Raw genomic sequence first — 12,367 nt, 5'->3', positions numbered from 1 at the left:
GTTTGTGTGGAAGAGAGTCCTGAGAATGCTGGTTCTCTGGACTTTGTCTGCAATAAAAGCACTTTTGCTTGGCACGAAGGAACCAAATTGAGAGAGAGGGGAAAGAAGTGGTCAGAGTGGAACCTGTGACTGATGACTCAGATGGCAATAGTTCTAGATAATGTTCTAAATACCAAGTGAAAGAAAGTAAAAAGTGAAGTTGCTCAGTCGTTTCCGACTTTTTGCGACCCAATGAACTGTAGCCTACCAGGATCCTCCATCCACGGGGTTTTCCAGGCAAGAGTACCGGAGTGGGTTGCCGTTTCCTTCTCCAGGGGATCTAACCCGGGTCTCCTGCATTGTAGGCAGATGCTTTACCATCTGAGCCACCAGGAAATGAACCAATAAAGAAGGGTAGCCTGAAGGGTGTAGAATAGAAATTCCAGGATTGCAACTCAGGAAACAGACAACTAGTTAACCGCTAATTAATGCAGTGGGGAAGAATAGGAGTGTTTAGTAGAACATGAATTCCTGATGAGTCCTCATTGTGAAGTTCACCTTAACAACCATTGCCAAGGTCCTGCTGAGGTCTCTAGCCTCTGCTGTGCCCACAGTGCTGCTAGGGAATTCCTTTACCTTTGAGTGTCCCACTTCATTCAGTCCCATTCCTTGCGACTGACACTCCACTGTCTGCATAGCAATGATGACACTGAACGGCAGCCATAAGTAACATGTATGGAGTAGTTATTGTGTGCCAGGCACTGTTTGTTTTTTTATTTATTTATTTTTAATTGGAGGGTAATTGCTTTACAATATTGTGCTGGTTTCTGCCATATATCAACATGAACTGGCCATGGATATACGTGTGTCCTCTCAGGCACTGTTTTAATAGGCATCAATTTAGGTTTCCCTTTTTGGAACCTGGTAAGGCTTGCCTGGTGACTCAGATGGTAAAGAATCCGCCTGCAATGCAGGAGACCCAGGTTCGATCCCTGGGTCAGGAAGATCCCCTGGAGAAGAGAATAGCAACCCACTCCAAGTATTCTTGCCTGGGAAGTTTCATGGATAGAAGAGCCTGGAGGGCTACAGTCCATGGGGTTGCAAGAGTCAGAGAGACTGAGTGACTAACACTTGCACTTTCAAGGTGGGAGTTACTGGTGATGTCCATTTTACAGAAGATAAAACTGAGACCCAGGGTTACACTGCTAGAAAGCAGAGGCAGTCTGGCTTTGGAGCCTGAGCTCTATTGAACAGTGCCCAGTTGCACAATCCCCGTTTTAGCAGATCACCTTGTATGCTACTTCATAGAGAAAGTCGAGGTTCTGGCATCTAAATTCCTCAACTTCCTGTCCCTGTTCTTAATGTCTGTATCTCTTGCCGGCTTCCCTCCACCACAAGGGCAGCAAATAAGCTTCTGCCCTAGTGAAGCTCCTCCCTGGGTATTAATCTCATCCCCTCTGTTACTGTAAGAATCAGGACGGTGTCCCATTCATTTCCAGACCCCTTCCTCCCCTACCCCCATATTCTTCTTTCTCTTCCTGTATTACTGCAAACATTTTTATCTTCCTTTTGTAAAAAAAAAAAAAAAAAAAAACAAAAAAAACAAAAAAAAAACAAACCCAAATCTATTCCTTTCACCCTGTGCCTCTAAGTTTCCTGGTAATGGAATCTCATTCATCTTTGTACGTCTAGGCAAGGTGTTACAATGAGTAACTCTGCGTTGGATGAAGATAAGATGATTTAAAACAAGGGAGCTGCTGGTCCCCTTCAGATCTCTGTTGGTCAGAACGTTGCTAGTATGTTTATTCTAGGGTACAGTGTGAGTAATTTGGACAGATAGTTGCATATTCCTAGGGGAGATGGTGAAGGGACTTTACACCATGCCGTATGGAGGTGGGGGCAGTGGATCGAAATTGGATTGTTCAGCCTCGGCAAGGGAAGAGAAGCCTGGAGGGACAGAAGAACTGCTTCAAGTGTGAAAGGCTGACCTGTGGAAGGAGTCACCTTATTCTTGTATCTCCAAAGAGTGTGGCAAAGATCCACAGGCAGAAACCACAAGGAAAAGGATTTTTTTCAAATAGAAAAGCTGTGTGGCATAGATTGGTTTGTCTCGTGAAAGGTAGTATCTTTTCACTAGAAGGTGTCTGAATGGTCTTGTAACAGGCAATTCCAGAGATTTGCGCATAAGATGGGTTGATTATATTGCCTTTAAGGTTAAATTCTGAAAGAGCCCTTTAGCCCAGCATATGCAACTCTATACATGTGGGGAGTATTAAGAAAAATATACCAATGTTCCAATGCTACCCCAGGTAGTTAAATGAAAATGTTTGCTCCAGGCCCTGGGCACTGGAATTCTATAAAAGCTCTGCAGTTGATTCTAATGTACAGCCAAGTCTGAAAACCTCCAATTTAGCTGAATCAAGCTAAACTGAATAAAATGGTATGGAATGGTATTTTACTTAGAGTAACTTACTGTAACTATAGCCCTTGAGTTGTATATAGGTTAGTATGAGGTAATTGCCATCACATATTGTACTTATGCCTGATTCAAACTCTGTGTCTTGTAAACTACTATTAAAATACATGAAAAAATTGAATTTCTAACTAAACATAATATGAGTTTACCCAGCATGAAGGATTCTGTTGGTGGCTGTTTTTTTAAAATGCAGATGTGTGTGTGCACACAGAGGGAAATTTCTTGTAGCACTTAGTAAATAAATGAATGAGGTTATTGTTGGTCGCCTCAGCATAATAAATAGAGTGTTGTAAACTGGTGAAGTTATTGCATTCCCTTTTTATAAGCCAACCTGGGAGTCTTTCTTTTCGCTATTGATCTGTGTCTATGTCATGGTGTGCTGATAGTAAAGAGGGAAGGAGTCTGTAAGAAAGAAAAAGAAGCTTGACTTGTAGGTTTGTTTTTCCTGGGGCCATTTGAAGAAAATCAACTCAATACCACTACTAATGTTCCAAATGTCTTTTTTTCCCCACATTGTTATGTTTACTTGTGCTATGTAAAAAAAAGAGAACTATCCTCAGATTTTTGCTTGTTGTTTTTTTTTTTAATTCTTTTCTGTTTAATTTTCTCTTGAAAGCTATTGGTGTCAGTAACCAGAGGGAAACCACTGTAGTCTGGGACAAGTTAACTGGAGAACCTCTCTACAATGCTGTAGGTAAGCTGTTGTGTGTGGATGTCAAATGCAAGGCCTTTTTCTACTTGCAGATGTGGTCATGGTAAAACATCTGGCTCAAAAAACATGTAGTCATGTTTCCTATAATCTCAAAGAGTCTTCTAAGAAATGGGTTGTTATATATTTACCAATTTCAGATAGTTATTCCCACGTTGAATTAACTCTTTCTTTTGCTCTCCCCTTCCTGATAATTTGTATTAGATAAATGAATCAGTATGGCTAGAACTTTTCGTGATCCCTGCTGTTTCTGACACCTAAAAGAGATTTGACCTCCTCCTCCCCTCAAAACTCAAGATTACCCATGTTCCCAGTCCCATGTCTACCTCTCCGTAAAGTACTTGTGTACTTGTTCTTCCCATATAGGCATTTGAATCGACTCTACTGAGCTTATGAAAACAAAAATCTCATCATTTTAGCTCCTTCTGCTATAAACGTGGCTATGTCCACAGGGTGGAAAGGCTGACTCTCAAACATACCACCATTAGATATCACGCTTTATTCAGTGGAAATAACCATGTATATTTTAGTCTCACTCTTAGCAGCATATGACAATTGAGCACTGAATGACACTCTCACTTACTAAAAGGAAGATTTTGTTCTAAATATACAATCACTAAAAGGCATCGTTCTGTCACAAATAGAAAAGCACCATTCTTTGGTCAATAAAGTAACAGGTTGTGGGTTGGGGAGTGGAGACAGAAGTTGTCAGAGGTGGAATGATTTATGGAGTGAGCAATTTTTAGTTTGCAGTTAACTTTAGTATAGATTGGGAAAAATGACGTTCAAGCAGAAAATGTGCTTAAAAAGTGTTTTGTAAGAGTAGCGTGAATCCTTTGGAAAGAATCTTTATAAAAAATTAAGGTGTTTAAGAAATTAAGGTGTTACAAGAAAACATTTAGTATGTCTTCTGTACTTGTGATAAAAAACTAAAGATGCAAAGAAAAGGTGAAAGAATTGTAGCCAAAGGTCCTATTAGACAAAGTACCTCTTTTGAATCTTTATTTTCTTCTCATTCTCATGAGCAGCTTTTTTGAATATAAGGAGGCTATTACAATTTTAGTGACTAGGAGAGTATTCTTTCACAGACAAATGTTAGCCAACTTTTTATACCTTTTAGGGTACCCTATAGGGTTTTACTTTTTGTTTTCCCCCTCATGAAAGGAAGGGCCTACTCACAGAAACCAGAAAGTTCTTGTTAAACTCTAAACTTTGAATTGTAGAAATGCAGCTTTGGACTTCAAGTTGTCATATTAAAATAATGCAACTAGGTTAGTTGAAGTTATACTTATAGTGAAGGATTTCAGTAAATGTTTTACCAGGAAGACTTTTTGTGATGTGCTTATTTATTCGTTCCTTTTTCTTCTACAATTTCTAATTTTCTATTTAAAAAATAGCAGGCGTTCAAAACAAGAATGACTGAAAACCAAAAGAAACAACTGACATTGCAAACAGACCCATAGGAAATCCTAATATTAGAGTTATCAGACTTTAACCATGATCTGCATGTTCAAGAAATTCATGGGGAAGATTGATAATTTTAGCAAACAATTAGAAATTTAAGGATAGAAATTTTATAATGGTATTAAACTCCATTGATGAGTTTTACATCATATTAGACACAGCTGATGCACAGACACACAAAGGTTTAGAAAATGTAGAAAAGTATCTAAGAGAAATATAGAGTAAGATAAGAAGGTTCAACATATTTTTAATTGGGGACCCAGAAGAAAAGGAAAGTGAGAGAGAGAGAAAAGTTTTTCAAAACTGTTGAAAAATATGCCACCAATTCAAGAAACACTATGAATCCTCAGGCAAGATATATACACAGAAAGCCATACACAAACATAGGCTGAGACCTAAAGATAAAAAGAATTTTAAAGTAGCCAGAGGGTGTGACTTTGAAGAGAGCAACACTAAAACTTCTAGCTGATTTCTCAATGGAAACAGAGTACAGTGGAATGAAATCTTTGAAGTGCTAAAAGAAAATAATATCCACCTAGAATTCTATTTTTAGTGAAAATATCCTTAAGAAATGAAGGTAAAATATAAAGGCAACGACAAACCAAAACTTAGAAAAATCATTACAAGCAAACCCCTACTGAAAGAAAAACTAGTTTTTTTCTGGTAAAAGGAAAAAAATGTTCTCAGGTGGAAACTCAGCAATGCGAGGAGGAATACAGAGGCCCAAGAAAGAGAAAATACGTAGGTCATTCTAACTAATTTTGACTGTATAAAATAATGTATTGTGATGTTCAAAATATATTAAAATTTTAAATACTACATGGCAACAATAGTACATGAAAGGAATATGTAGTAGATGAGATTAAAGTGTCTTGTGGTCCCAGTGCTGTCAAGGATGCATGTTGTGGTCTCTAGGCTAAGCAGTGAAAGAGTAAATAATGTATACTAAAGAGGGAAAAGAGAATGACTTTTAAAAAGAAGGCAGCATAGAAAGAAAAAGGAATAGAACCAGGAAGGAAGGACAAATAGGAAGCATTTAAATCCTACCATGTAAGTAATTATATTAAAAAGGACAAGATTACTCTCTTCAGTAAAATCTAGCAAAGGAGTTAATTGAAACTGCTAATGAGTTGATGGGATTAGAACAGTAAGATTGGAGAGACAAATTGGCCAGACCTTTCAGAGGAAAGATACAACTGGTATGTTTGGAAATTGAATAGGGCATAAACATGAGGCAAAAATAAAACAGGGCTATAAGATTTTTAGCCTGAGAAAACAGAAGAAAATTAAGTAATATTTAAAGAGTGCCAACATGAGAGAAAAATGACTTTCTCTCTTGGCCAAGCTGAATATGGGACTTGGAATTAAAGCTCATTTCTGGACAATTAGAATTTGTGGCTCTGTTATAAAGAGCTCTTTTAAAATGTAGACTTAAAAGTTGATAACAGGAACTTCCCTGGTGGTCCAGTGGGTAAGACTCCGTGCTTCCAACGCAAGGGGTGCAGGTTTGATCCCTGGTCAGGGAACTAAGACAGGGAACTTGAAGGCACTGCATGCCTTGTGGTGCATCCCCCAAAAAATAATTATAATAATAAATAATAAATTAATAACAATAAATTAAATAATGAATATCAAAATAATATTTTATTATTTTCAATAAAAGTTGTTAATATAGTCTCAGTTTATTATAGATGAATTCACCATAAGAATGAAGGTTACATTAATTTATGCAACTGAAGTTTAAGTGCCTTTTTGTAGACAGGTTCTGTGATGACCCCTAGGCAGATAGTGACAAACCAGGCAGTTACTATGCTTGCCTTGGTGACACAGAAGGCTAGGGGTAGAAATTTAGAGGCTAGACAAGGAAAGAGAATGGAAAAGGAGGACAGAGAGTAATTAGCTGGGAGGAGATGCCACTAAGTCATGACAAGGATAAATGCTGCCTCTAATATTCTTCCACCCAGGAAATACTAAGGTGGCATATGTCCATGCAAATTTTCAGTTGAGGATATCAACACAATATGAAATCTTTGGCAGCTTTATCTTGAAACAACATGAAACAGAATCAGCTTTTTACATATCTTTGTCTTTGAGCTTCTTTGTCTTCATTTATATCATGGCGGGTGGGTTTTTCACTTTTCCCCTCTTTCTCTATCTTTATATTTTCTTCCTTCCTTGTCCCTTCCTCTTGTAAACCTTTTCTCACTCGATGCCTATCCTGTGCTTCTTCATTTTTCTCTCTGTTTACTTAGTAAATTATATAACCGATGAACAGTATTTGTTATAGGCAAGCACAAGAGAGGGACAGTCTTCTTTTTTAAATTGCTTTTTATTATGTCACCATTTTTATGGGGTCCTTGATAGGTAATCTACTCACTCAGCCCCTGTACAATAACAGAGAGGAGAAATTCGGGGTCCTGTTAGTGGACATGAAACAGGCTTAGGGAAGACGTTGAAGACCAAGAAAGGCTATTTGTTCTTCCTTGTCATTAGGGTGTGTTTGTCGTTTGACATCTTTTGTAACGGTATGCTTATGAGATAGAAAAACATGCAAAGGTATCCATTGAGGCACAGATGATCTGTTTCAGAAGCTTCATATTGTCTTAGCGTTTCTATGTTAGTTCTGTGATTGGCCCTGGATCTGAAGCAGCCCTCTGCCTTCTCTCGCCTGTCTTTCATTTTCCTCATCCCTCTGACTTTTCTCTCTCCCTCTCAGCATTATTTATCTTCATCAATATTTTCCAAAGAATTCCTTCCACTCCTCTCCCCACCATTTTTCTAAGCCTTTTCCTTCCAGAACCACCTTTTATTTTGTTTTAGTGGTCTACAGGCTTTGCTGTCTTCTTAATAGTATTGAAAAGGAAGTTTAGATTGACAAATGTACCACAGACTAAACCGATAAAGAAGCACAAAGCTCCACAGGTAGTTCAGATGTTGAGTGGGGGAAGGCTTGAATCAACTGATATTTTTGCAAATTCATATACACATTTCACTGATGCTACCGGGGAAACATTCTGGCTTGACTCGATGGCCCAGCTCTTTCCCCACTTCTTGGCTAAGTTTCATCACTCACTACTGAAGTTGCTTGGTATGCATGGCAAGCCAAGTGCAACAGGACCCTCATCGTGGTAGCTTTCTGTCGAACACAATTCATGATTTAATGTCAAAATATTATTCATAGTAAGGACTAATATCCAGGGAGGCCAGAGTCACTGATGTGAGCCCTGTAGTATATTACAGAAATAAAAGTCATGTGTCTCTCAGCCATTATTCCTTCTTTAAATGGTATTACAAACATTTTTTCTAAGGTACTGGATTTAAAGTTTCCTGTGACACATGACTCTTTATGCAGAGAGTGACAGTTTTAGACATGGGTCATTCTCTTTGCCTTTTTAAAAAATTTTTGCATATTAGTTCACCCCAGGCCAATGATTAAATCTGGTTAGTCATCTGTTGAGATCTGAAGGAACCTTGAGTTCAATTCTTTTATCTTTTTGGAACTGGGATATGTTTCAGAATATCAACATGAAAGAAAACCATAGCTGCCAAACCTCCTAAAACTCCTAAGCATGCTTGGTCTTAAACAACAAAGGTGTGGTTTTTTTGGTATTGTTTTTCTTGGGAAGGGACCAGATTGTTATTTTTTGTTAAAATATGGAGTATTTCACTCTGTCACAATGCACTTATTTTTCATTTTGTCATGTCTGTTGTTACATTGTTCTTTGAATTCCTCAACTCTGCCAGTTTAAATAAAAAGAAACGAAATTAGAATTCAACTTGGAGCTATGTTTTTTCATATTCTATTTAAGGCTATGACTTCTTCTTGGTTACATCTATATCATAGAGATTTAATTCTGGACACAGACTGTGGGTTCAAATTCTGCCTTTTCCACTTACTGCCATTCTGTGCCTGTTTCCTGAGTGATTAAGCTGGAGAAATTATAGCAGCCCTCATAGGCTTGAGGATCAATGAATTTATACACATAGGACACTTAAAACAATGCCTAGCAGACTATCAGGCTTCAGTAAGTGTTCAGAACATGACTACTATTCTGAATTGGCTGATGACCTTTTCAGTCCAGGAACGGCAGATGAAATGGCTGGTTTAAACAACAGGTGTTCTTTCTTATGGGAATCGCAGAGCCTGCCTGGGGTCACACACACTCACGTCAGCCACTGGCATCTTGACATTTATACAGCTAAAAGCTGGAATAGGTTTCAGCCCCCAAATTTTGACATATATGTTTTCATTCACTGCCTCCTCCCCCAAATCTCCATTTTTCTTTTGGCCCCCACCTGATTTCAGAAAATGTCATCAGCTGAGGGACAATCTCTTCCCCTTTGCAAATGACCTCATACCCAGCTTAATTATTATAGCTTAACTTTTGGCTAATTACCATAACACATAGCAGTTAAATCTGGTTTCCTAGATTTAATGTCCATTGTGGGGAAAGCAACCCAATAACATTGAGTGTAACTTACTGTCAGCAGTCCTTGCTTAGTTCTTCCATAACCTGTGGCCTTACCTTATCTCACTGTCAGGCCAGTAGCAAACCATCCCTGCTGCTGCTACTGCTGCTGCTAAGTCACTTCAGTCGTGTCTGACTCTGTGCGACCCCATAGACAGCAGCCCACCAGGCTCCCTCGTCCCTGGGATTCTCCAGGCAAGAACACTGCAGTGGGTTGCCATTTCCTTCTCCAATGCATCCCTAGGAGCTGTATAATTTGCCTTTGCTTCTAGTCAACTGAAAATAATTTAGATGATCTCTAGTGTGGTTTTTTTTCCCCCACTTTGGTACATTTCCCTTCTATTGTTATGACTAACTAAAACTGATTCAAATGTCTAAATATTCTAAAACAGATTTCTTCCCCTGTACTCTTTACTATATCACTCAATTAACCTTGACCCATGGGCTTTGAGGCAACTGCATTTTTCTTTACTCTTAAAACTTTGTTTTTCAGAACAAACTAAATCAATGAGACATATATTGGATATGACTTCATTTAATAAAAAGACAAATTCCAGGTCACCCAAGTTGGGTTTTTGGAACCTATTCGTTTGGTGGTGGGAACCATTTAAATCCAGTTTATTTAGTCTAAGTAAGGGACGTGTTTTCTAGAAACAGGCTGCATGGTATTCTGGATTCTGTTTTCCTTCCAGTGTTTTTCTGAATCACTTTGGGACTGAGCAATTCCCTGTTCCCTCTAGACATGCTGTTGCTTTCTCTGGACTTTACCTCCAGCCACCCTTCCAGGGAAGTGCTTTCCTGGGGCACTGCCTTCCCAAAGCCACTTGTCTCCCTACGGGTGCCCTGCCCACTTCTGCAGAGACTAGCAGTTCCCTTAACGTTCCACTCATACATACCCTACATCACACAGCATTTCAGTTCTGCAGTCGGGTCAGCAGTCAATAACCAACTGAGCCACTTTCCTAACTGGGACACAGACTGTGTGGCCAGGTAGGGAAGAGTCATCTGAACAAGAAGCAGGAATTGACCTGATCTTTGTCCAGCCGGAAATACTATTGAACCAGAGACTGACTGGACAGCCTGTTACCCTTCTGCTCCACGTCTCTTCTTTATCTTTTTCTACACTCAAATGGGTAGAAAACTGTTCATTGATGAACTTGCCCATGTGAGCCACCATGTCCTAAATGGTCAGGAAGAGAACGCAAATCTCGACCCTGGCCATTTCTAGCATGAATTGCCATTATTTCTCCTAATGCTCCAGCTGCTCCAGTTTCTCCTGGTCCTTCAGATCCAGCTGCCGTTGTTCCCTCTGGCTCTTCAGTTCCAGCTGCTGGCACTTGCTCAGGTATTGGTGCTCTGGCTCATGCTCGCCCCCAGCTTCCAACTCAGACGTGTTGGGGAAAATTGACTGCTGCCGTTGGTTCTGGATCTAGCACCTCTTCTGATTGTTCTCAGAAATTACCTCCACATGGGGCTTAGTCCTCCTGCTCGGGATCTTCTCTTTGGCTTTTGGTCTCTTATTCTGCTCATGTAATTCTGCCATCTTAGCTCCTTTAATGAGTTTTCTAATTTTCCTTTGTTCTTAATTCAATTAATTTCAAGCATTTGTGTATTGCTTGGTAGTGTACCGACCACTGACATTTTTCTCTTTGGCAGTTTTACTAATTCATTCCATGTATTCTAATCACTTTAGACTCGAGTTATAAAAACAAAAATTCTGCCAGCCTTCCGTGATCATGGGATAATGGAAGGAGAGGGATTTCTGAGACCATCTAGTCTAAACTGCCTTATTTTATATTCTGTAAACCCGGGCCCTAAAGGGATATGAGACTTGCTTGAGTCACATAGCTTGTTGGCGGCAAAGTCAAAAATGTAGATTTCACCTCCAGTGTTTTGACTCTCTTCAGTGAGGGGTTCATTCTGTGGATACCAGATACTGGTACCAGATACCAGTACTGTGGGTACTTTGAAGCTTTTAAGTGAGGAGCGTGGTGCTCCGTTAACTTAAGTAGTCCTTGTCCAAGAGCAATAGAGTCACAGAGCCACTTGATCATCAGTGTGTGTCTAGTTTTGTTTTGAAATTAACAGTTAGAACAGACTCAGTGTCCTAAAGAACGTGCCCTAAAAAAGAGGTTCTCAAGCTTGAGCAGACCATTGAATAACACAGGTGGGAGGACTCAGGCTCTCCTTGCCTGGACTCGCAACCAGATTCCTACAATGCAGGACTTCCCTGGTGGTTAAGACTCCACACTTCCACTATAGGGGCTGTGGGTTCATTTGCCTGGTTGGGGAACTGAGATCTCACATGCCATGCAGCATGGCCACAAAAGGAAAAAAATAAAATAAGAATCCTCTGATGTAGGGACCAGGATGTGTGATTTCAAAGTTTTCCAGGTGGTTCAGCTGTGCTTTCTGGATCAGAACCACTGCTGTTGAATCTCGCAGTGTTTCTTAAAAAGAGGACATCTATTTAAAAGGTGTAATTTCTGGGCCCCCTCCCTAGACCTATTGTCCTAGAATTTCTGGCAGTGGGATTTATCTTTAAACTCCCTAGTAATTTTTATGTCCATTAAAATATAGAAAAATGCTGATCTGGAAGGCTTTGGATCAGTAAGCAAAAAAAGCCTAAAGCCTAGCAGTGTCCCTTGATAAAAAATAAATTTTACCTCATGATTCAGCAAACCAGCATAACTAAAACAAAGTTTCACAAGTCAATATTTATCCTGCTGAGTTCAGTGAATGTTGACATTTTCCATCCTAACCCATCTTATTTCATTTTTTTTTGCATAGGTAATCAAAGTTACATTGATTTTTAAACCCCTAGCCCATTGTAGTTTGAAACATGGAGGATTGATATGTGTTTGTGAATTCTACCTGTCACAGATTTAAAACCTTTCTCTAGAATGCCTCTACTTTGCCCAACTACTCTAGTCCAGCCATTAACACCTGCTAGGGTTGCTTGCCTATGAGGAAGGTCCCCTTGGGTCACAGTCACACACCACTGCCTCTGTGGACAAAGTGGATAGATTGCCATGTTCCCTGGACACAGGAGACTTTGGAGACTCCATGATGCTTCTGCTAATGGCTTGTATCCATCCCAGGGCAAGTCATAGAAAAGTCAGCCCCAACTAAAATGAAGTTATAAGGGGAAGAAACCAGGAATTCTTTGAGTAGTTTTGTTCAGGTGCTGTTTGATTCCTGAGTCAGACAGTATCACCCGGGTCCCCCACCAGTCTGTCTCTTTGAGGTTCACTCCAGATGTGGCCGATT

The 12,367-nt window shown here is 39.6% G+C and overlaps 1 protein-coding gene across 5 annotated transcripts in view; it reads left to right on the top strand.

The window, feature by feature from the left end:
* Positions 1 to 12,367, top strand: part of GK (glycerol kinase) — a 77,564-nt gene that overhangs the window by 19,342 nt on the left and 45,855 nt on the right. For 3 of the 5 annotated variants that reach the window (XM_040266351.1, XM_040266353.1, XM_040266350.1), the window contains exons 4-5: positions 3,072 to 3,149; positions 10,359 to 10,442. In XM_040266351.1, the coding sequence (XP_040122285.1) occupies positions 3,072 to 3,149; positions 10,359 to 10,442 (162 nt within the window). The remainder of the gene's footprint in view (positions 1 to 3,071; positions 3,150 to 10,358; positions 10,443 to 12,367) is intronic. The other 2 variants (XM_040266354.1, XM_040266352.1) reach the window with 1 other exon arrangement.

The sequence above is a fragment of the Oryx dammah genome, unplaced genomic scaffold, assembly GCF_014754425.2.
Source record: "Oryx dammah isolate SB20612 unplaced genomic scaffold, SCBI_Odam_1.1 HiC_scaffold_23, whole genome shotgun sequence".
Classification (NCBI taxonomy): domain Eukaryota; kingdom Metazoa; phylum Chordata; class Mammalia; order Artiodactyla; family Bovidae; genus Oryx; species Oryx dammah.
The sequence above is the reverse complement of the archived record's forward strand: the minus strand, read 5'-3'. Positions and strand labels throughout refer to the sequence as shown.